Consider the following 25,953-nt stretch of genomic DNA (forward strand, 5'->3'; position numbering starts at 1 on the left):
AATTCTATGGAGAGAGGTTAGAGTTAAGATTTAGAGTTTTGTGGGGAGTTTTGGGTGACTAACTTAGTCATCAGAGTTGGACGAGTCATATTACAAGAGACATATGGTTTAAAATCTCTGTAGTGACTATATTTCCATTTAAGCATAAATTCAACCAAGTGTCCTACAATGGTGTTAAATATTACCATATCTTGATATTTTATCCCTAACCTCTCTCCAAAAAAGTCTAACCTTAATCTCTCTCCACAAAACAGATTAACATCTGAATAACTCTCGATAACTGATAGCTAACTGACTAGAGTACTTATAACACAGTACAGACTTTGATCTTGCAAGGTCACCTGCTGTTCAAACATGATTTCTGACATTTAGATCTTGTGATTTCCTGATATTAAGCATATCTTCTATAGTATATTAAAGTATGAAAAAATTTATGTTGATCAAGTAATTGCTCAAAATTACTCAACTAAACACAATTAAATACAAAAAATAATTATAATCAAGTTACTTTATTCTAATATTAAAATATTTATAAACTATAACTTAGAAATACTGTTAAAAATAAAAAATAACATACCTAGTTTTATCAGTTATATTAGCCTGCATCATTCTTAATTTTGCTGGTGGAATATATGCACCTCCAGTTCTTGAAGTAAGAAGATCAACAGTCTTCTTTTCTGCCGGTGTAATGACATCAGAATGAGCTGCTGATTCTTTTTTATTTCTTTCCATTTTATTAGATTTATTAGGTTGTTGAAAATCATAATACCTTTTTCCAACTCTTTGTAACTTTTCATCAATGCTACTATTTCCACTTACAAGCACTTCATATCCTGTTTTAGTCATTACATTTGACCCTGTTTCATAATACCTCTTTCCTACTCTCCCAATTTTATCCGTATTAGTGTTTTCATCATCATATCTTTTATAACTTTCTTTTCGCTGCTCAATATTTGGTTCATAATACCTTTTCCCCACTCTTTCTATCCTATTGTCTGCATCTGGATGCTTATCATGGTACCTAACTTTATGGCTAGTCCTTTTGGAATCAGATCTTGAGTCAGTTTTATTTTCAGCTCTATCTGATTGATGGTCATCACCTGTTAATTCATTACACCTATCACGGTGCTTTTTTCTGAATGAATTACTACTATCACGCATTTTTCGTCTTTCTGAAATTTTTGTTCCAATAAATTCTTTATCAATCTTCTCATATTTTCTTTTTTTTGACTTACCATTTTTTGAAAGATGATCTGTTTCACCTTTTCCATCTTTTTCAGCGATTCTGTCAGAGAGCAAATTTTTATCATGTTTTCTTTTCTTGCTCATTTCTACTACGTCAGCTCACTCCTGGAGTTTACCTTTAGAAATTGCACTAATATTTATAAATTACACGAATACACAAAGAAAAGAGTAAGTGTTATGTTCACAAAACACCTATCCGTCAACAAAACAAAAATGTAAATAAATGTACACGCTACGACATAACCTATCAATCACTAACACTTTAATGCAAAGAAATCACAAAATCCCATTACTATTATGCGAACACGTAATAGACCACATCTACACAACCATGTTCATCAAATTATTACGGTTAACCTCAACTTTAAACGAAACGGACAATTTTTAATTCCATTGGTAATCACAAAACGTCAGAACTCTGCCGATTAGCGTTACAATTATCTTAATAACACCTATGATAGCTCTGTATATCTTAGTAACACCAATAGCTCTATCTAGTAGTAGAGGTACAAGTTATTGTCTAAAACAAGTATTAAAACTTACCCACGGTATTTAGAATAATTATCACACATACAGAGAAAAAAAAATACAATTAGTAAAAATGTATTTGTGTAACGACATACGAGAAAATATTTCATTTTTATGTTTACAACGGTACCCATTTAGGAAAATTAAGTCTAGTTAAGTGGGAACCCTGCTAAAGTTGTGGGTAACTATTTTACAGAAATAAAACTAAGTAATAAAATAACGGTGATAAGTCTGCTGTATTTAACCAAATATTAAAATGTATACTTAATATGAAAAAAAGCGACCTTGATGTATTTGTACCAAGTGTGCTTGATAAATATGCTAGTGGTGAACGCGTCTTCCCAAATCAGCTGATTCGGAAGTCGAGAGTTACAGCGTTCGTCCTACAAAAGACGGTTACTTTTATACGGATTTGAATTCTAGATCGTGGATACCGTTGTTCTTTGGGATTGGGTTCCAATTAACCACACATATCAGAAACGGGCAACTTGAGAATGTACAAGACTACACTCATACTTATCCTCATTCATCCTCTAAAGTAATACCTGACGGTGATTACCGGAGGCTAAACAGGAAAAGTCCTGTTCCTGTAGGAAAAATCCTACTACTCGTAGGATTTTTTTTTATCTTGACTGTGCCCTCAGATTGTGTACGAGGAGGTTTAGTATAGGTTTCCTGGACTATAAATTCTGTAGTTATTGTTTCAATTTTTAATAAATAAAAGGTATTGAAGCAAAAATTTGGCTCAAAATGATTTTAGTTTATAATCACCCTTTAACGAATGAGAAAAAACTAATGGTAGTTCTTTTTCTCTGAGCTTACTAAATAGCTCATGGGCTGTAAGAACTTTTTGGGTGAAATGTTTTTAACAGTGGCTTGTCTAGTGTAATAGATAAAATGTATTGCTAATGAATCTAGGTAACCTAGTGTTGCATATGATGCTCTACCCCTTTCCATATATGAATTAAATGTAAAAAGTTAAAGAATTAAGTTAGGTATTATCGATACGTTTATTAATAAAATTGAGGCCGATATTTATATATAATTACGTATTGGTGACTGGCTCAGTTTTCCAATAGCACATGTGACTCCTTTCGCAAAGGAAATGGATTGCACCCTCCAAAAACTAGGGTCCCACCAGGCACATTCCTGCTAGATTAAAAGGTCTTCCAAGTACAGACTCCTTCAGTCCGTCCTTCAATCCAATCGCCCTGGCAGCAAGACACAAATATCTTGCTAGTCTCCCTAGAAGTAACTCATGAAGTAATATATTCAAACCCAAACTGCGAGGACCGGTACACAGCTCCGAAAACCCAATCCCTAACAAAACAAATATATATTTATATATTACATCTACATAAAAAATATATATATCTACCTTTATATATAAAGACCCAGCAGCAAGTGACTATGGTTTAATTATAGATGTTTTAAAATTCATGGTGATAGATAAATGTGATGTTAGATAAATCTCAACTTGTAGAAGTATTATGACCTTTTTTATGTAGTCTTTGCTCAGAGTGGTATTATTGATGTCACTCGCCTTTGGCCAATTGTTAAAATTTCTTACATTTTCTGAATTGCTGTCTTAAGTTTTTATATAGCCTTAATCTTAACAATATAGCTTGTAGAGAGATGTCATTTTTATTGAGGTTGCATCTGATTAGAAAAGGTTTTGTAATTTATTTAGATCATTTAATCTTTTTCTAACCCATTTTACACCAGTTTGAGATTTTTCATGCATTGGCATTATTGGTTTTAATAAATAAGAACTCGCTATAGGAGAGCCTCTCCTTCTCCATGGAGCAGGAGAGGCTTCTCTTCTTACTTACATAAGCCTTACAAATATGTTAATCTAAGTTAAGTTCTACTTAAAATCCTAGTAAAGGCAGTCACTTTTAAACAGATTTGAATACTAGATCATGGATACTGGTGTTCTTTGGTGGTTCTTCTTCTTTTTATTTTTCCTGTTTAGCCTCCGGTAACTACCATTTAGATAATTCTTCAGAGGATGATATATATGAGTGTAAATGAAGTGTAGTCTTGTACATTCTCAGTTCAATCATTCCTGAGATGTGTGATTAATTGAAACCCAACCACTAAAGAACACCGGTATCCATGATCTAGTATTCAAATCCGTGTAAAAATAACTGGCTTTACTAGGACTTGAACACTGGAACTCTTGACTTTCAAATCAGCTGATTTGGGAAGATGCGTTAACCACTAGACCAACCTGGTGGGTTTCTTTGGTGGTTGGGTTTCAATTAACCACACATCTCAGAAATGGTCGACCTGAGATTGTGCAAGACTACACTTCACTTGCACTCATACATATCAACCTCATTCATCCTCTGAAGTAATACATGATGGTGATTCCTGGAGTCTAAATAGGAAAAAAGAAGAAGTTGAGTTCAACAGCTGTTATAATATATATTCTTTCTTTATAAATACTATTGTTATGTATTACATCATGTTTAAAGATGTAAAACAAATTGAATTATTAAAAAGATGTTAAAAGTAAATGTATTTGAAGTGATTTCAATTCTGTTAAAAAATCTAACTTAAAACTGTGAATCTAAATATAACACTATGTGCATAATAATAATTAACCTAAACAATATGAAAAAGTTACTAATACTTTAAATATCTTAAATAAAATGTATCTAAATATATTATAAACTATACATAATAAAAATATAGTTAATCACAGTAACAAGGTAGTTATTTATTGAAAATATTATTGAACCAAGCGGAATATGCTTTGAATACTGGAAAGTGCAATTAGGCACATAATCAAACATTTTTGTTTTTTGTCCTCCATGCCATGGATATGTGAAGACTTAATTTATTGTGGCATTCTTCAGTTAAAGATCAACCAGATTATGGCTTATAAATCTTTCAACATATCAATTTAGGACTCAATAAAGGAGTTCTACGGTTGCCTATTATCCAATGTAATACAGCCTACATCTTATTTCTTCATTATCAACAGAGAAAAATTAGACAAGAGAGGATCAATTGAATCCTCTATAACAAGAATTTGTACTTTTATAGAAAAATGTTTCTCAACTTGTTATTGTTATTTATCTTTTACGAATTAAATTGCCTTGCAGGGTTGCAAGGCAAATACGATGCCATTCAAACGCAACTTGAAATTGAAGATAATCTACAAAAACTTCATTATTTACATACCTCCTTGAAGGATGAAGCAGCTGCTATCATTAAAAATTTACCAATTACGAATGAAAATTTTAAAATTGCACTAGATCTATTGAAAAGGTGTTTTGACAAATATTTAATTGCATCTCATAATGCAGATTGTATTTTAAAACTAAATTCCATTAAGGGAGAATATCTTTGGATAATTATCCAAATTTATCATCAAAGTATCTTATGTCAATGCTCTTAAAGCAATGAATAACCCAATCAATACATATGAATTTATTGTTCCAGTTGTTAACATCAAAGTTAGATTAAGATACTTCCATATTATGGAGGAAGAAACTTTCAACTCAGATTTCCCACTTTCATAGATTTCATTGAATTTAGAATACAGATGCTTGAAAATATTAATGCAAATAAGTTAAACCAGCAAGACAGCTCAAGATATATTTCCAAGGGACAACGATACAACGGAACTAAATCCTAAACATTTTAATATAAATGCTAATAAGCAGTATAAGGCAAATAATTTTAGCTGTTATTCAAAATTTAATTATAAGCAATGTCTAATTTGTAATTCTAATCATTTACATTGCTGTAAGAAATTTTTAAGTTTTTCTGTTGAACAGAAGGAATCTCTGGAACATTGAAGCAATTGCTTCAATTGTTTAGTTAAACAACTGTTTAGTCATTCAGTTGACAAATGTTTTTCTAAACATGTATGTGAGATTAGTTTCCAAAAACATAACTCTTATTCATATAAATATTAATTCTAAAGACAATAAGTCTGAAAATAATAATCGTAAGTCATTTAAATTGCAGTCAAATAAAAACATAATTTTATCTACTGTATTATGTATTACCAATGATGTAGATAGTAATACTCATACATGCCAGCCAGAATTTTACAAGACTGGCAGTCGTAATGTTTTCATATCATTAATATTATCATTATATCATTCATTTCTAAGATATTTCTATCTTAGGAATAAATAATATTTTCTCATTCTGAATATAGTGTTGAATTGACACTGCATTCCTTTAATTTTACATTCAAATTGCAATGTGCTTTTTTAACAGAAATAACATATAGCCTACCGACATGTGAAATGTCAAATGACTGTCTTCAGTCTGACTGGTTTGATCCAGCTCTCCAAGATTTCCTATCTAGTGCTAGTTGTTTCATTTCAGTATACCCCTACATCCTACATCCCTAACAATTTGTTACATATTCCAAATGTTGCCTGCCTCAACAATTTTTTCCATCTACCTGTCCCTCCAAAATTAAAGCAACTATTACAGGATGTCTTAATATGTGGCCTATAAGTCTGTCTTTTCTTTTAACTATATTTTCCAAATGCTTCTTTCTTCATTGATTTGCTAATTGTGAATTTTAATATAACAAACAAATTAATATACAAACAAATTTTAATATAATGAACATGTGAATTTAATATAAGAAATAAAATTGACATCCTTATTGGAGCACAATTTTACTTGAATTTTATTTTAGCTAACAAGATTTATTTGAAATTTTGGTTTCTCCAAGAAACTAAATAGAGATATACTCTCAGTGGTTGTTTTCCTATTAACTATTAAGAGCAATAATACCATTACATCTTATTTTTCAAAAGAATTCTACAAATCTTTCAACTACACTTGAGAACTTATGGAAAATTGAAAAAATTAATATTTATATGAGGTTTGTTCAAGAAATACATAGGCTGTTTGAATTGCTCGGGTCCAGTTAAATCCATTTGGCATCACCATATTCATACATATCAGCTGATAACAATGCAGTTTTTAATTGCAATTATCATTATTGGTTGCTTAGCTATGCAGTTGTTTGTGAAGTGTGTTTTTTTTGTTTGGCGGTTTTTAGAAGGAGTGACTTCAACGAGCAAAGAGTTGTTGTGAAATTTTATATTAAACTCAGAAAATCTGCGAGTGAAACTTTTGATATGCTCAAGACGGCTTATGGCGACATTGCTATGAAGCGTGCAACATGTTTTAAGTGGCATGAACGTTTTAAAGATGGTTGTCAGTCAATTGAAGACGATGAGCATCCTGGTTGTACTTCCATGTCAACTGACAATTCACATGTAGACAAAATCAACACGCTGGTTCAGGCAAATCGACATCTGACCATCAGAGAGCTTGCTGAAAAGTGTGGGATATCAGTTGGATCATGTTACGAGATTTTGACCAAAAAATTGAAGATGCACCGCGTTGCTGCAAAATTTGTTCCATGCCTGATGACGGACGATCAAAAAGCCCATCGTGTCCAGGCTTGTCAATAATTGTTTGAACGTTCAGAAGATAACGAAAAGTTCTTAGAACTGTTATGAGAATCATAACAGGTGATGTATCTTCGGTGTACAATTATGACATTAAAACAGAGGTTTAATTGTCCCAGAGGGTGGGTGAAACATCTCCCAGACCAAAAAAAGCTCACCAAGTTCGTTCCAATGTGAAGGTGATATTGACAGTTTTTTTGATACTCAGGGCATAGTCCACCACATGTACCTACCCCAAGACTCCACAGTGAACCAGACTTACTACACTGATGTTCTCAAACATCTGTGGGATGCTATCCGGCAGAAAAGGCCAGAAATGTGGAAGAGTGGTGACTGGTTTTTTCATCACAACAACGTTCCAGTCCATTCAGCCCTCAGAACTCATGAGTTTTTGGCCAAACACTCAATCACTGTTCTTCCCCACCCACCCTACTCCTTGCTCCTGTGTCGCGCCACAGGAGCACGCAGGTCCTGACCTTGCTCCTTGTGACTTCTTCTTGTTCCCCAAACTCAAAAGACCTTTGAATGGAAGAAGATTCCTGAGATTGAGGCAAATGCAACGAAGGAACTGAAGAAAATCACAAAAGAAGTGTACCAGGACTGTTTCCAAAAGTGGAAACACCGTTGGGATAAGTGTGTGCGTTGGGGAGGAGAGTACTTTGAAGGGGACCCAGACAAGTAACTTCTAAATAAAGTAAATTTTGTTTTATGACATTAGTCTACATATTTATTGAACAGACCTCGTATATTCCATTTATGAAAAACATTATCAACTCTTCTACTCAAAACAATCAAAGTAGATTTGTAGTGGCATTATCAGGTAAACCCAACAATATAAGCTAGGCGATTCTTTTATAAATGCAAAGAAACTATTTTTATTGTTGGAAAGAAGGCTAAACAATGATCACAATCTTAAACGTGATTATTCCAGTTTCATACAAGAATATTTGGACTTGGGTCATATGTCATTACTTAACTCCGATTTTTTAATAGGCAAATCAAATGTGTGTTATTTACCCTATCATCCAGTATTTAAATCTACTAGTCTAACAACCAAACTTTGTGTGGTTTTCGATGGTTCATCTAAAACCACTAACTGTTTATCTCTTAACGATATTTGTTAATGATACTTGTTGGACCACAAGTCCAACAAGAGTTAATAAGATTATGAATTCATAATTATTACCTCAGACATAAAAAAATATGTATTGACAGTACTAATTAATCCGGTAATTCTAATTTACAATGGATTTGCTGGCATAATTCTCCAAAACAAGAGATAAAACATTACGCACTACAAACCGTAACTTATGGAACCTCTTGTGCATCATATTTAGCCATAAGATGTCTCATTCAAATATCAACTGAAAATAATTTTTCACAAGCTTTTCAGGCTATTAAAAATGATTTCTACATAGATGATCTCATTACCGGATGAGATAACCTAAATGGTTTTTCATTTTACTCATACTATTCTAACAATTGCAGTATTTCTACGTCCAATCATAATTCATCCATACCATCTTTTCTCCTACCCCTCTGGGATGGATCCGCACTTAAGTAACTAAATATATGTTCCAGGGAGTTGCCTTTCTAACAAGCCTCCCCACCTACCGGTAGTGCGCCTGACATGGCAGGTCAGCCCGTCTTGCCTGAAACCTTCTATTATCTTCATGACCCGAACCCTTAGCAGAGGGAACCAGGTGCTGGTGTTCCTGGTACCTCTGCCTCATGCCAGACCTTCCTTTTTTTTCTTCCACTGCTGTTGCACCCTCTCGTCTATTCCTCAGAAGGGGAGCCCAGCCCCGGGCATAGTTTCTTTCATACTGTCCGATAAAAATCTGTCTTCATGTATTAGTTGTCCCTATCTGTTGGTGTCTAGTATTTTTGTTCTTTAAGTGTAAGGACCTGGGTACAAAGCTCTCTACCTTCTGCCAGTTCCTCTATTCCCACACCATGCAAAAGATCATGTCCTCTGGGGTCTGGAGATGTATTTGCGCATCATGCCATGCATCCATCCACTGCAGTGAATGTGTGTTTTCAGGGGAGTCCTTACTACCGCAATATATACAATTTGAGAACATTCTTTTTAAATCTGTGGAGTTACTTCCCAAATTGGCTAATGTAGTATGTTACCTCACAAACTATGTACTATGTCTATGTACTATGTCTTCTCTTCTCTGCAAACCCACATCTAGGCAGGTAATCAAGGTGTGTCCACGTGCCCTTTGTAGAGAGGCTGACCAGACCTCTTGCTATTCTTTACATAAGAGCCTTCTTGCTGCTCCTCCCTCCATTCCTTCATGTAATCATTTGTAGTATACCGCCTGTAGATAAATAGTATGCCCGCTATTAGCCCGACCGCTTCCTTTGAAATGGTTTGATAGCTGGACGTCACCCTTAAGGGTGCCCTCCTCTGTAGTGCCGCTAACTTCCTAACATTTCGTTGGACGTTTAGGGCTGGGGACCAGGCCAGCATCGCATAAACAGCCTTCTTTTGGACGCCCGAGGGCCGTGAGACGTCTTCATTAGCCTACTCAAAGCGACCGTGACCCGATCAGCTGTAATGCAGACCTCTGTTAAGTGTATGTTGAACTTCCCGGACCGCTCACACCACACACCTAAGTACTTAGCGTGTGGTGTCTCCATCACCCTCATGCCATCCACCATGATGTTAATTCGGCGTGGTCTCCATCGCTCAGCAATTGTTACTACGAATGTGTTACGTGTAGCCAGAACCAGTCCCCTTCTCCGGAACCAGTCGTTCACCCGTCGAATTTCCGAGTTGGCCGAATCCTCTACATCGTCCTCCATGCTGTCTGCAACCATCATTGCCAAGTCATCTGCTTAGGCTAATAACGTGACATCCGCTGGGAAGGCGAAGCGGAGAACCTCGTCAAAAACATCCCATAGTAGCCAGCTTACAGATTCTGGGGCACGACATTCCGCATATAACAACCCACATCACCTTCTGTGTAGACTACTAATTCTCTATCCCATAAAACGTTGAGTAGTATAGCTCTGAGTCTGTCATTGCCTCTCTGCCATAGCTCTTCCCCTATCACTTGCCATGGAATACTGCCGAACACATTCATTATGTCCAGTAGAACTAGTAGGGAGATTTTCCTAGTCCTCCATGTGCCGGCCGTCTGTCAGCTATCCACCTTGTCATCTCACGGAGGGTATCCACTATCGATTTTGGCTTGGATATAAGTAACAATGTTCCTTTCTTCCATCGCACTGGTACCCTGCCATTTTCTATTACTGAATTAAAGGCTTCCAATAAGATTGTGGGTTTTCCCCAGTTTCTGCACCAGTGTCCCAGGTACCCTGTGCGGCTCCGAGCTCTTCTTACGTTTAATACGTGCAAGGGATTGGCGTAGCTCACCTTCCGTAAGTTTACATTGCGCAAAAACCGGCCGTCGATATTTCATCTTCCTCTTCTCCAAATAATGCCCTAATAGCTCCCTCCGCCTGTGTCTCGATAAGAGGGGGAGTGGGGCACCAAATCTTTTTCATCAGTATGTGGTACGCCAGCCCTTAAGGGTCATCATGCAGTTCTTGTATACACCTTCTCCATGCATCGCGTTTGGATTGTTTTATTTTGCCGCAGAGCATTTTTTTGACATTTCTATATTCTGCTTCGGCCATCTCCGCCTGTTCCGTCTAGTCTTTTGTAGCTTCCTTCTGGTAGACCTGACCACCCTACACAGGCCCCCCCAATCTCAGCCGTCCACCAATAAACTTTCCTCTGTCTAGGTCGGTGGGGAAAGTTTCACTCTTCAGCCATGACCTCGAACAGATCTCTCGGGAGTCCATCCTCCGTCTCCCTCATCCTGTCTGCCACTGCGTCCAGGAAAGCGGTTGTTTGTGCCTCTGTCGGGTTCTATATTTTATTTAGTGGTATCATCCAACGACCCTCCAGACATATCGCAAAGAGGATCGCCGAATGGTCGCTCAAGAACTCGTGATCTAGGACTTCCCATGTAAAACCACCACGCAGTAAGGTGTCAGTCACCGCGATCACATCTAAAACTGAGCCTGAGCCGCATCCAGAAAAGGTGTGGACGCCTGGAGTATTCAGTGTCACCAATCCACACGAACCCAGCAGCGTGGCCAGTCGGTACCCTCTACTCATTGATCGTACTCCGTATAGCTCAAAGCATTCGGCGTTGAAATCTCCTGCCATTATAATATGCCTATCTGTCGTTCGTAGTGCTTGTTCCAACTCCTTAAGGTACACATTAAATGTCTCTACATCACAGTTAGGAGAGACGTAGCTCACCAATTAAAGCAGCTTGTTAAAACTATTTTAATCAGGCCACTATTCTATGATACCGAAGTCACCGCAAAGCGATTTGAGAAATTCCTCACTGCAACATCACCTTTGACATCCACCAACCATCAGCCTGATTCATCACCTTCTTGTTGGGTTAAACTAATAATCGTGGGTGGTCCTTCTCCTTCCGCAGTTGAGTTGCAGACACTTCATTCATATTGGATGTTTGGGCAGCCCCGGCCTCCGGTCCAGTGGTCTTACAAGTTAGACATAACGCCTTCCGAGTGCATCATCAGCTTGGTGGCCGTCCCCGCCACAGCCGAAGCAGAGGCCTCTTCGATCTGAGTCTTTACATCGGTTGGCAACGTGGCCAATTTCCCAACATCTAAAACATCTTTCATTTTTGGCTCGACCCAACACCCGGCAAGAGTACCACCCAAACCATATTCGACCCAGCTCCAGCAGTCTCGTGGCACCCCCCGGCGGTAAAAGAACAGTCGCCCGTTGTTTCACCAAAAGAAGGTCGCATTGACACCATCATCCAAGGTCTGCATTACCACCGCTTCTACGTCCACTGCTATGACATCTACATCTAAATCCTTGATCAGGCAAGCCACCAGTCTTCAGCCAAACGGACGCTCATTGACTGTGGGGTCCCCGCAGCCGTACAACGTCTTCACATCTGTTGTCCTTGTCGCGGACCCTGATTTCCAGGCTGTCCGTCCACCCATCCCTTTTTCTCCGAAAGAATGTCTTCTGCCAAGTTAGTGCCCAAACTGACTTTCTACGTTGGTCGATTGCAGCCTTTCTAGGACTTAATTTATCTGGCCCACCATCAAATCAGGGTCCTCATCCAGCAATGCCACAAAAACAGCACTACGATCAACATTTTCGTCCTCCAGATAGAACCTCTATCAATGCCTATACATTGTGCCCTCAGGGGCCTTCAAGCCGCCAGCCAGTCGTCTTTCTATTCCCGATGTAGCTTGTTGGATTACGTTTGTAAATACAGACTTTTCCCATCATTCTTTCTGGGCTAGAAACACCATCATCCCTGGTGTTGCTGGGGGAGGGCCACTCTGGAGAGTGATACATTGATACAGCCCTTTCTTCCATGGCTGTCAGATGACCTGGCGCAAGTTGGCTTCATCACCTTCCTCCAGTACCTTTGATATCCTGCATATCTCTTATGTGCTCAAGGAGGTTTTGTCTTCCACCACCCTGGTACTTTTTCAGACTGTGTCATCAGTCATCCATACCATCTAATCAAGAACACAACATACGTACTCTACCAAGTCAGATACACTAAATTTCCAAATCGTTCATTCTAACATTCTAAAATTTATACTAAAAGGAATATTCTTTCCATCAAGTTTATGCAATAATTATGACAACCAAAATTGACTGGGACGAAATATTACCGTAACCATTAACACAATGACTTTCACTGTATAATCAATTACATTTAATCGTCATTTAAGATAAGTAGATCCATTAAGTTTAATAATAATAAAATTCATTCTATTCAATTACATGGATTTTCTGATGCCTTCATTAAGAGCTATGGTTGTTGCCTTTATATACGCACTTATCCAACCATGTAATTACATCTAATTTACATCAAAATTAGCTCCCTTAAAACAAACCATATTACCCAGACTTGGTATCTACTGCATTAAAGATACACTTTGACAAGGTACACTTATACTTGGATTCCATCATAGGACTTTGTTGGATTCATGGACATTCTTCAAATTAGGAAGTATTTATAGGTGGTAATTTCTGAAAATCAACAAAACACTTCAATTATCAATTGGCATTACATCAAATCCCCTCTGATAATCCAGCAGATGTATTGTCTATAGGTTGCTCACCAAGCAAGTTACTTTATATGTCACTGTGGTGGCATGGTCTTCCTTGGCTATTACATCTTCCCATTGGCTAATATTGTAATGTTACGTTCAATGATGATAATTTAAATCCTGAACGCTTATTAGAAAAGCATAAAACTATGTTAACTTCATGTATATCTAATTGTAAGTGATTACACACAAGGGTTTTCATCTTTACATGCTTTATTATGAACATTTAGTTTCTGTTTCAGATTCACAATATTAAATCAAAACTGTATGAACTTATGTAATTTTAGTACTTTAACTACTTAGTAATTAGATCATACTCTTTACTTTTTTATATGTCAATCACTATCCATGTATTTCAATAATGAGACCTTAATTTTTGGATGATTTAAGTCTAATCCGTGTAATAGGCCAACTTCAACGTTCTCTTCTACATCGCATTAAACATCCTACAGATTTTTTACAAGAGTGTGTAGATTATGAAATTAATTATAAAACTGAACACTTAAGACTTAATTGTTAACTCTGGTGTTAACAATTAACACATAATTTGTTGCGACAGAGATACTGGATAATAAATTCAAAAAGAATCATTTCGTCAATCATTCATAAGTGTTTAACTTATAATTATAATTTGTCATGACAGGCAGAGATCTAAAACATTGAGTAAGGCTTACATAGCATCTTTCATATCTTTAGCCACTAAAGTTATTAATTTAGAGCTAGTTTCTGATTTGACTTCACAATCATTTACTTCTGTCTTCAAAAGATTCATTTCACATAGAGGTACATACTAAAATACTTTCTGATAACGGTGCTAACTTTCATTCTGCTTGAAATATTTTATAGAAGTAAAGAGAACTAAACATAAATTGTTTTTTACCAACTGTTTTAAGATATTGTTTGATTTAATACATTATTATGATTTCATGTCATAATTCGTCATTTATTGTTACAAGCTAGATTTACAGATGGCTATTAACTAACTACATACAAGTACAAACACACACTACATGCATACATACAAGTACATCCACCACATTATCCCTGTGTACATTAGGCAGATATAGATTCAGTTACCCTATTTACTAGAACAAAAATTATTAAAATATTTATGCATTTATTGTCAGAAAGAAAAAAATTGATATCATATAATGCATATTTAAAATAATCATTATTTCATGTTATTAGCTGTAACTTTTCAACTATCTTATATTATAAGTCTTAAATTATTTTACTTTGTATAATACATATAAATAATAATATTGTTAAACTTGTCGAGATTGCAAATAAAGAATATATTATTTCATTAAAATTTTTTAAAGGAAAAATCCTCTGGAACTTTGATAGGCAATTATGTTCAGTCTAATGTCTTCCTTATTTATAATAAACTATGTAACTTTTCTTCTTACTTAGGTAAGCCATACAAATATGTTAATCTGAGTTCAATACCTGTTATAATATATATTTTTTCTTTATAAATACTACTGTTAAGTATTACATTGTAATTAAAGATGTTAGGCAAATCAGATCTTAAAGTGATTTCAATTCTGTTAAAAAATGTAACTTAAAACTGTGAATCTAAATATAACACTATGTGCATACGAAAAAGTTACTAATACTATAAATATCTTGACAAATAAAATGTACTATTATAATAGATACATTTCTATTATAAACTATACATAATAAAAATATAATTAATCACAGTAACAAGGTATTTATTAAAACCTTGTTTATTATTGAACCAGCGACATATGCCTCAAATAGTACAATTAGGCACACATTTGAACATTACCCATCTAAATGACTGAAACAAGTACTCTCATATTGAGGAATAAAATTACTGTACCAAAGTCATAAGTATAAGCCAATATTTCTCTCATCACTAAACTTATAAAGGTTATCTTCAAAAAAATTGCAAATGGTTATTTTTTCTGTTTAGCCTCTGGAATTACTGTAAGGTATTACTTTAGTCTCAGGTTGACCATTCATGAGATGTGTGGTTAATTGAAACCCTATTACCAAAGAACACCAGTATTCACAATGTAGTATTCAAATCCATACAAAAGTAACTGTCTGTACTAGAACTTGGCACACTGGAACTCTTGACTTCCAAATAAGCTGATTTGGGAAGACACATTCACGACACGTTTTATGGCTTTTTCTGGTATGCCAAAATATTGTGTTGAGTTTACATTTTTGTACCATGAAAAAAAACTCATTCTGACTTTATAAGGAACAAGTAAAATTTATATATTTCAGTTGGGAAATTTGTATAAGCTTAGAATATATTTTGTAATGAAGGTAGTGTTTGATAAAGTATCATGATAGCATTTAATAATGATTTTTTTGTCCTACATTCAAGATTCAGAAATGTTAAGAAAAAGCTTTTAAAATTATTTAGTTCTGAAAAATGCATCTCTTCTTGCTGGACAATTGCCCCCAATAAATAACAAGCTGCAGATGTACTCCTCATGTATGCTGCTGAAAAACCTTTACATACTTGTTGTTTTGATTGTAATTTTAGTTAGAATTCACATTCTTTGTAAATATGCTGAAACACCAGGTTCCTGAAGAGTGTCTAATTTTGGTGTATTATATGGCATATAAGATACCATATGAATTACGATTTGTTGTAGTGCTGCTGGTGCAATGAGTGTTGCTAATCCAAAAACCGGGATTCAGGTTACCTCTTTCAGGAACTCCAGACAGCAATGGTGATCTTTGCTAAGCAAGCTGTGTATTTTTCATGTTTGTGAAGAATAAAAGCTGTTTACAAAACTTGTAAAATTATTACTCAAGAGATCTACGACTCCAGGATATTATCAGAAAATGATTGTTAGAAAATTCACCAAATTGTGGATACATTTTTTAGTCTGCCTCTTACAGTTAGCTGTACTGTAAGTTTTTGCAATTTGTGTTTGTTGACATTTTATACAAATTTGCTTAACTCATTTATTTTGGTTGAAAAAGAAGAGGTAATTGGCACAAAACAAATAATTAAAAATATAGAATACATATATCTGTGTGTAAATAATATCACACCTAGTGTTATATTAATAGGGAAAAAATAAAAACCTGGATATATTCTGCTAACATTTTTTAAAACATATAAAGTGAAAAGATGCTCCTAAATCATGCAATTGCTAGCTGAGGTTTCTTCCATACATCTGCTCTTGATCTGTTAATTTTTTCTTCCATCATTCCATATTAATTTATTTAAGCTAACTATTGTCAATTCTACAATGACAGTAATAACATTTTCAAAACTGTTAACTTTTGAAACTACAAATCAAATCAAATATTACATTTCAATCACTCTTGTGGTATCAGCATCATCACCGACTAGTCCGCTATTCTTACAACAGTATCAGATGGGATTAGTGCAATCAATTTTTTGTAATAACAAAACGTTTGTGGTAGTGTAGTAAATTGGATTTGAGTTGTGCTTTTTTATTTAGTTATTATAATTTCACATTTGTGTATTTCATAATACTCAAGTATGTTGTCTATTTTTGTATATAATATAAATGATGGTAGAATTATAAATATTACTTGCAATTTTGACACGGTTAAAGAAATTTGGCTCCATGTTGTTTCTAACTGAATTCTGTTTGTTCAGTGTAAAACATTATGCAGTCAGGCCAGTTCAATTTAGATATTCCAGGAACACTGTGTTTATTATTAAGGTGAAATAACACACCACACTTAATATGGCTCTGAAGCTCTTGTAGTAACTGAAATATTTTATTTTTATGAATTATTAAATAAACATACCATATTTTTATGAACTACAATTCAATGCTATAAATTAATCCTATGGTTATATGTTTCTATAGATCCTACAAATTCTCTGAAGAGGAGAGTGTATGAACATGCAATGCTTCTTCACATAAAGAAAGTTATTAAATTTCATACAAAGCCAAGTTGTAGAATATGGAGGACTGTTTCATTCTAAATGTATATGAATAATCCATGCAAACTTTATTGCTAACAATGAAACATTACAGTGGTGAAAAAAGTGAAATTAAAATTTTTGTTAACTAGACTTTGGTGATTTTTAAATAAGCCTCACTGTAAAATTTGATAAAATTAATACAGCAAACCTGTAAGAAAACATAGATAAAACAATCAGCTCAACCTGCTGTCTCTTGGTTTTCCAAATCTAATTTGGAAAATTAATCTGACTAAAATTATCTTATTCATTCAAGAACTGGCCACTTACTGCATAAACATCACTGAATCTAAGAAGGAAAATGCCATCACTACTCTCCCATGCCTCATGACATGGGATATTTGAATACACATACTATAACCAATGAAGGAAGGACTTGTTACATGGTCTGTTGTCTAATAATGTAAATCTGTCTACTACTTTAGAATTTTACACAACTTATTTTTAACACTATTATCAAATTCATTCATAGCTTTAATAAGAGCAGAGGGATTTTTTATGGCATACTGTGATGGTCAAGTCAATCCACCATCATTTAGCATTTTTAGTTTGTTGTAAACTACATATGTGATTCTAATTCATGAAGCATTGAAAAGTTTTTAAACTCGAGTGTAACCATATTTCATAAATAGTTCTCAATGACACCATTGCCATTTTGTGTTTTTGGCATTGGTTATTGCTGGTAGCGTTACTGTCTTAGGAATATATGTACTTGAAATTTAGTAAAAAAATATTTGAATTTCATAGTATGAGCTGCTTCATAAATAAGCTTCTGTGGAAGTATACCACATATAACATTTATTGTTTTAACATACACAATTATACAAGAACATTTTTTGGATTTGACCTGCTTGTTTGTTAAATCCTTCAACATTTTACTTTCCTTTCTGTAAATAATCTAGTTGCATTTTAATCTACTTCATCAAAATGTTTTATAACCCTTTCAAAATCCATTTTTTCAAATGACCAGATCACCTCAATCAATAAATTTTTATACTTGCCTTTGATATTTTCTACTCCTATATATTTTTTCATTTATCTGTATTTCTGACAACTCTTCTTAATTTTTCCAGGCAAACTTAATCAGTTCTAAATCTGACACCTTCCCTCTGATAACCAGAAGGCTGACTCATTAGGAAACATGAATCATTAATCACAAGAATTACATTTAGCCTCTTTCTCACTACTGTTACATTTCTTTAGTTTTTGCCTACATTTATATAGTTTTTGCCTATATTTGGCATGTCAAGAGACATGCCAAATATAGGCAACATCCTTGCTTTCCACAAAGTCAACAATTTTTCATTCTCAATTCCTTTCGATTTAATATTAACAATACTTAGTTATTCTTTTCTCCTTCCTTTACCTGATCTACTTATCAACTTAAAAATTTTAATTCATATGTGCATCAATCTCTCATTTATGATGTGAATAATTTATCACACTTATAAACATCTATGATTCTACAAGAGTGGCTTCTGCTGATAAGTTGAAAGATGTCTGTTCATGACCTAATTGAACTGACCACCTAGTGTGGTGTTTGTTAGTAATTCCAATGTCACCCTTGATTGGAGGGTGCATTCAACACTGGGGGGGGGGGGAATGTTCTTTAACTTGACCAAAAATAAACTTGCTTAAATTATTTTTTTCAAATGGATGTAGTTGCAATTTAGATCTAAATTAAATTCATTATTCACAAGTATCTAAAAAATCTGTACATTTGTTTTTTTTCACCTCGCAGATTGTTCTCTTTCATCTGGTTTCTCTTTTCGTCATTCCATTCAATTAGAATGAAGGAAATCTCTTCATGCTCTTCCTTGATTAAATTTGGTGAATTTCAACTTTTTAAAGGGAAAAATTGACATCATTTATTAAGGTATCTTGGGTAAATGAATTTGGTTTGAGGGAAAGGGTAGAGGACAAAACAGTAAAAAAAATCAAACATTACAATTTACAACATTTGAAACAGATAACTGAAGAAGCAGAAATTAGACGTTAAAAGATTAACATAGAATATTAAGGAATGAAAAGAACTTAATTAATCAAAAGACTGAAGACCCAAAAAGAGGTTTTACAAGTATTTCATCAATAATGGTAGCAAATTGTTTATATCAAAAGAGACAATGGGTAAATATATACATTTTTGGTTTGATTCATTATTATGGTTGAATAAATAGCATATTGAACTGATCAAACCCACTTATCCATTTCTAAGGAGAGGATATTGTCAGCAGAAATCACGTTTTTTTTTAATTTTTCATAATAAAATAAATTTCCTTTTCTGATAAATTTTAGTAAATTATAATATAGATTTTTCATAGACAATTTTTTGTTTATTTTTAAAAAATAAACACAATAAATACAATTTGAATCTAAGACACAAAATAATTTATATATAATATTCATGATAACTATTATTATGTTTAATGGACTTGGCTATGTGATGATAATCATACCAGACTTACTATTATGTACCAGTTCTGTAATAATATTAACACTTTCAACACTGGTGGAAAAATTAAAACTTTCCCCAATTTTAATTTTTCAAAAATATATTTAAATTGTAATTAATGAAGCTTCTTATTGCAGTTTATATAAACATATTTTAATAGCTATAATTTAGTTTTAAGACATTAATAGGGAAGAGAAATAATTAGCAATTTTTATTACACAGTATATATTTTAATATGGATTTTGTCATCTTTTAAAAAATAAACGTGAGGAAGTTACTTACTATTACTGTTGACTAAAGAATTTATTAACTAAAGAATCTCTGCAAAGATAGATGTAAAAATACAATGTGTTGCACAATATATATGAAATAAATGTTACTGAATAACATTATTACGACAGATTATACCTAACCCGAGATGAAAAACAAATACACTGCAACAGGACAACGATAGTCAGTTGTGTTACTCAGTGAAGTTAATGTAGATGACCATTATCACAGTCTTGAACATGTTAATAAAAACTTAGCTTGAAAGCTGGCAACATTAATCCATTACGTGGATTAACAATAAAAAAAATAAGGAAGTGAAACAAAATAAATAAATATATTCTAAAAAGTTATTATTGCGTTAAATGTACAACAAAACTCACTACTTCACAATTCTAAATATTCAAATGATTATTTTATTATAATAAAAAGAAAATAATTTAAATACAATTGATAAATACAAAAAAGTAAACAATTTCATTAAATCTTCTTTCCACAGAAAACTGAAATAAATGCATTGCATATGTACATTTTTTAAAACAAAAAATGAAATAAAACAAATTAAAGCAAATATTCTGAAATCAGTATCTTAAAAGAGACAAGTATTTTATTAAAAATAAATTTAAAAATACACATTAAATATTTTATTAAATAAAAAGTAATCAACAGCTAAATAATATGACACAATAAGTCAACTATCTAGAATGAAATTATAACTTCACATAAATTTAGCATCTGAATATGAATAAATCTAATTGTTATAAATATATATATTATATTGTATACAATAAATTATTGATAACTATGTACAATTTTCCAAAATAAATACATAGCAACTATTATAAAAACTGGAATCATTTCACAGCATTTAATTTTTATTATTTTTCCAGATTATAATATATTCACATAATATAAAACTACTTATAAAATAATTCACGATACACAATATTTATCCTATCTTATACACAGCAATATAATTGCACACCACCATTATTGATAATTATTAATTATACAAATATTTATATATACATTCATTACAATGTAATGCAAACTATACATAGGGACTATTAATTATATACAAGATTCAATTTTAATTAGCAATGGCTGAAATTTCAGCAATGTGTTAACACAGCCAATATAATAATAATACAAATAATAAATATATAAAATAAATAATTTTATCATGAAATAAAAACAATATTCATAAGAAAATGAGTAGTAATAAACAAATGTCATGAAATAATTATTTAATACATACATAATATATCTTGCATAATTACAAATTTAAATATTAAAACATTATATTCAATTTTATTATCTGCTTTAAATTAGATTACATGCACTTGATAGTTAATATTCTAAATGGGAGAATTAAAAAAAAAAAAATTATAAATTCATACCAACAAAAGTAGGCATATTTTTTTTTAATAAAAGTGTCTTACAACATTTCTTTTTTATTAAAAAAATCATGTATTTAAATATAATTTCGCCAAATACATAAAATGGAATTATATTACATGTTTTGATACTTTCTCTATCATAAAATGTAAGAATGTTTTTAACAGGCTAATCCAACTTCAATTCCCCAATTCATACCTCAACATCTAAATAAAATGTGTGAATAAATTGCATATAAAATGTGTAACATCAAAAAACATAAAAACCATTTTTTTTGTTTGAATAAGTAAGAGAATACTAAATTCTAAATTTATTAAGGAATGAAATCAATGCTTCAAAGCTTTATTGGGTAAAATTACTGAAACATCTGTGAACATTAGTATAATACTTTTCTGAATTAGCCCATAATAAAATATTTGTGTCCAAGGCTATGTAAAAAAAAAGTAGAATACAAGCTACTTCTTTTGAAAGTGTAATAAAATGTTATCAGTTCAGTAATGTAGGCAGAAGCAGATTTTGAATAGCAGATGTGGCCACTTATATACTGGGAGCCAGTGCTTCTAACCATTATTCTGGTAATTCTAATTAAAATGTTATTCTTATAACAGATTACAAATAGTGATTCATTCACATGAATATATACTATTTGTGAAATAAAAGAGTGTACAAATCTCTTTGAAAATCTAATAAAACTAACTTTGGTCAAAAATAAGAAGTAAACCAATGGATTCATAATCAGCTGTTGGTAAACAGCTTGTATACAGTACATGAATTCCCATACTGGTAGAAATGTGAACCTTGTATGTCTTGAGACCTACTTTCCTTAATAAAAAACTTTATGTTTTACAGCCATAAAAAAAAACTCCTATTTTTAATTTTGTGTATTAATGTTATAAAAATAGTGTTGGTGCATTACGTAAAAGTCAAAATAATTCACATAATTTAAAATAACATTACATTACTTTTTCGTTACAATTACATCTTCCTTACTTGAAATACTACAAACTGAGGAAAATTACATTAACATGTTATTGTTGAGGTGAATTCATGATTTTATACAGCCCATGAATTCTTTTAGACACACATGATTTTTAAATTTCTAAGTATCAAAACTTTTTTACAGAATTATAATACTTAACCGGTAGGTTTTAGTGAGTTTGATTTCTCATTTTGGATTAATTACTGAATATGTAGTGATAGAAATGATGCAAATAACATTCCACACCAAAAATTTGACCTGATTGCTACACATTCTCTTAATATTTAAAACAAAGACAAACAAGAGTTTTATCACTTGATGACAGTAATTAAATGCTGTCTTAATAAAACCGTAAGATCATATAATGTGATTTGTTGTTTGTTAATAACAGTTACTTTTTATTACATGAAAATGATTCTCTGATGCTAGTAAAGTCTTCCAAATACAGATTCTAATTATGCAAAAGAAAGATTTGAAAAAAATAAAAATTTACTTAGTGAATGTAATTATTTTTTTAACAGTAAAAATGAAAGCAGAAATCTTTTTGAGGATTATATCACCTTTGCATAGGAACCTGGAGATCCAGTTATAGGAAATGTGTCCCAATAAAATTTAGAGGTGACACAACAAGAACTAATACTTTTAACAAAGGACATAAATCAGTCTAGTAATCTCTTATCTGCATGTTCTACACTAAGTTCTACAAGTTCTGATGAGAACAAGATACTGCAGTATATGATACAGATGTGGAGATGGATATAGAAAACAAAACCTTTAAGTGTACTCATCAGAAAAAAAAGCATTCCTTTGACATGGATGATTTCAAACAAAAGAACAAGAAAGTGGACAAGAATATTTAGGGTACTGTAAGGGAGAGTCTGGAAAATGACTAGTTTATGTACCATGACCAGCCAAAAAATGAAGGACTTTTCCAATTGTGCTGTCAAGTTCAAAGCCATCTAAAACGTGTATTTTCTTTATAAAAATGATCACACAGCTATATTTAAACAGTTTTGGGCAAGTATGAATTGGGAGGAAAGGAAAACTTGTGTTTCTAGTATAGTTGAAACTGACCAGCTAAAATAAACAAAAAGGAAACCACTTGATGATCTCAATCCTTTAATTTCTATTTGATAAAAGATGGTGTTAATATTACGATAAGTAAGAAAATGTTTTTAAATTCACATTCAATTGTGAAGAGTGTGTTAACTTGGATAAAAAAAGTAAAGAAATATTAATTTAGAAGAAATAATTCTGAAAATGTCCCAGTTAACTCTCAATAGAAAATTCAGAACAGAAGGTTGATGAATGACAAATAAATTAAAAATCAAGACAATTCTTAATAGTTTACCAAAATTAGAATCACATTACTGCTTATAATCTTAAAAAAAAATTGTACTTAGAATCGATATGAATAAGTAAATCAACACTTTATAAAGTGTACAAATCAGATAAAGAACAGTCTCTTGCAAAAATTTTTTTGAACAAAATTTGAGTTAATTTTAGACCTTGTAAAAATACACTTTACAACAAAATAGTTCTTGGAAAAATATAAAACGATAAAAAAAGCAAAGATCCTTATGTTTACACCAGTTATTTACAAACTGTGCTTGTATGCCCTAGTTTTCAACCATCAGCTATTAATTATAAACTGAAATAGTTCATAATTTCAGATTGTACAACTTGCATTCTCATGCGAGTTTTACTACCTCTGGCATGAAACACAAGATTGTACTGTTTTAATAAGTTTGCTTCCATAATTAGCAAATATATTAGTATCTGTGATATTACAGAATACAAAATCATCACATTTTATAGCAATGGATGCACTTCACAGAACAGAAATAGCAACAAGTAATCCCTACTAAACATGTAAATAAAAAAATATATACATATAAAAGACTAGACCAGAAATAGTGAGTATACCTAAATGAAAGTGCGATAGTATGCACTCATCAATTGAAAAGTATTTATAGAATAATGAAAAAATCGTCCAGAAGAAAAACTGAAGATGTGAAAAAACTAAATATCAAAGCACTAAATATCTTATAAACTAAATTTCAATAAAATGGAAATAAATGAAATTTCAATGAAATGAATGGAAAATCCTATGAAAACATCAAGCAAATTTCACATTCTTTAATTATATCTTTATTTAGCTGCCCCAAGAAAATAAAAAGTCAAATATAATCTCCTACAGTTCAAGCCACTCATTCCAGTAAAATTATTCGATCTATGATATAATAATAATAATGAAAAAGACTGTTATAATTTTTCTAACAAAATACTTGGTCAATTTTTACTGTACTTTTTTTTAACATCAAAGGTAGGTTTTACATTGACTTTCAAATTCTTCCTCTTTTAAAGAAATACTTTTTTACACTGTATATAGCTGCTGTCAATTTAAAAGTAGACAACATATGACTACTGTCCAACAATTTCTCTACCATACATCCAAAATTAGAAATGGTAGTTTTTATTTTGCTGCCACATGAGATATGTAGAATCTTTTCATGTAAAGATTTCATGAAAAGATACCAATATTTTATGATCTCTTTGGTCAAAAGAAAAGTGATTATAGCAGCCTTTCTCTAGGAGACAGAAAATATCTCAGTTTTTTCTCTGTTTTTCAGATCTTTGGTTCACAGACTCTCTTCAATGGATAAAAGTATGTCTATTTGTGTCATCATGGCCACAGTTCTCAACTCAGTGGCCTTATCACAAATTTTATTCTTATTTTCCACCAGTGGTAATGTCTGATCATATTTTTTTTCAATTTGTTGCATAAATCGATCACTATAAAGTTGTTTTTTTTTGCTTATATTAAACATTCAAATAATAAAAGTACTCTTGCGTTGTAATGTTGATAAATAAATTTACCAATTGTACAGTTAACCTAATCTTGAAATTTTTTTAGCAACTAGTTTGTTAAACGATTTAAAAGAATCCACTTTCTTGGATGAATACAGTTAAAGTATATATGGCTTCCAATATGATGTAATTATGAAATCATCTCTTATAGAAACTGTTCCTCACAAGAGCTTTTCTTCCCTATTCTCAAATATTTTTTATTAAGATTATTTTGGATTTTTCTACTCAAGAAAAAAATATATTATGTTCTTTAAACCAAAATTATTTTGACCCTTTCTGTACAATAAATATCCACCTTTCAAATCTAACACAATTGGATAATGAAAATGTTTTACTTTTTAACAAAAATATGTGTGTTCTATTGTAATAAAAAAATTGAATGTTCTCAAAAAAATAAACAAATAAAAGATGTCTTGTAAAAATTTTTTTATACTTTAAGGTGAAAAAGGATTTAAAAAAAGTGATAGTTACCAGTCTATTCTGTTATTACAATTCTTCTATTGTTTTATCAAACAATTTATTTTATACTAACTTAATTGTTTAGTATTTTTGTTCATTTTTAAAATTGTTCATTAACTTAAATCTTGTCAATTAATAAGTCAGTTCTTTCTTTACATTTATGGTATAATTAAATTGTTGTATTTCATTTAATAAAATG

At 32.2% G+C, this 25,953-nt stretch overlaps 1 protein-coding gene across 1 annotated transcript in view; it reads right to left on the reverse strand.

Annotated features, from left to right (window-relative positions):
- The window catches only part of ncm (pre-mRNA-splicing factor nucampholin), a 59,232-nt gene extending 57,398 nt beyond the window's left edge, over positions 1-1,834 (reverse strand). Inside the window, exon 1 of the mRNA XM_075356950.1 lies at positions 578-1,834. Coding sequence (XP_075213065.1) covers positions 578-1,329 — 752 coding nt within the window. The 5' untranslated portion in view covers positions 1,330-1,834. The remainder of the gene's footprint in view (positions 1-577) is intronic.
- Positions 1,835-25,953: the final 24,119 nt, after the last annotated feature.

The sequence above is a fragment of the Lycorma delicatula genome, chromosome 2 (genome assembly GCF_047948215.1).
Source record: "Lycorma delicatula isolate Av1 chromosome 2, ASM4794821v1, whole genome shotgun sequence".
In the NCBI taxonomy this organism is placed as follows: domain Eukaryota; kingdom Metazoa; phylum Arthropoda; class Insecta; order Hemiptera; family Fulgoridae; genus Lycorma; species Lycorma delicatula.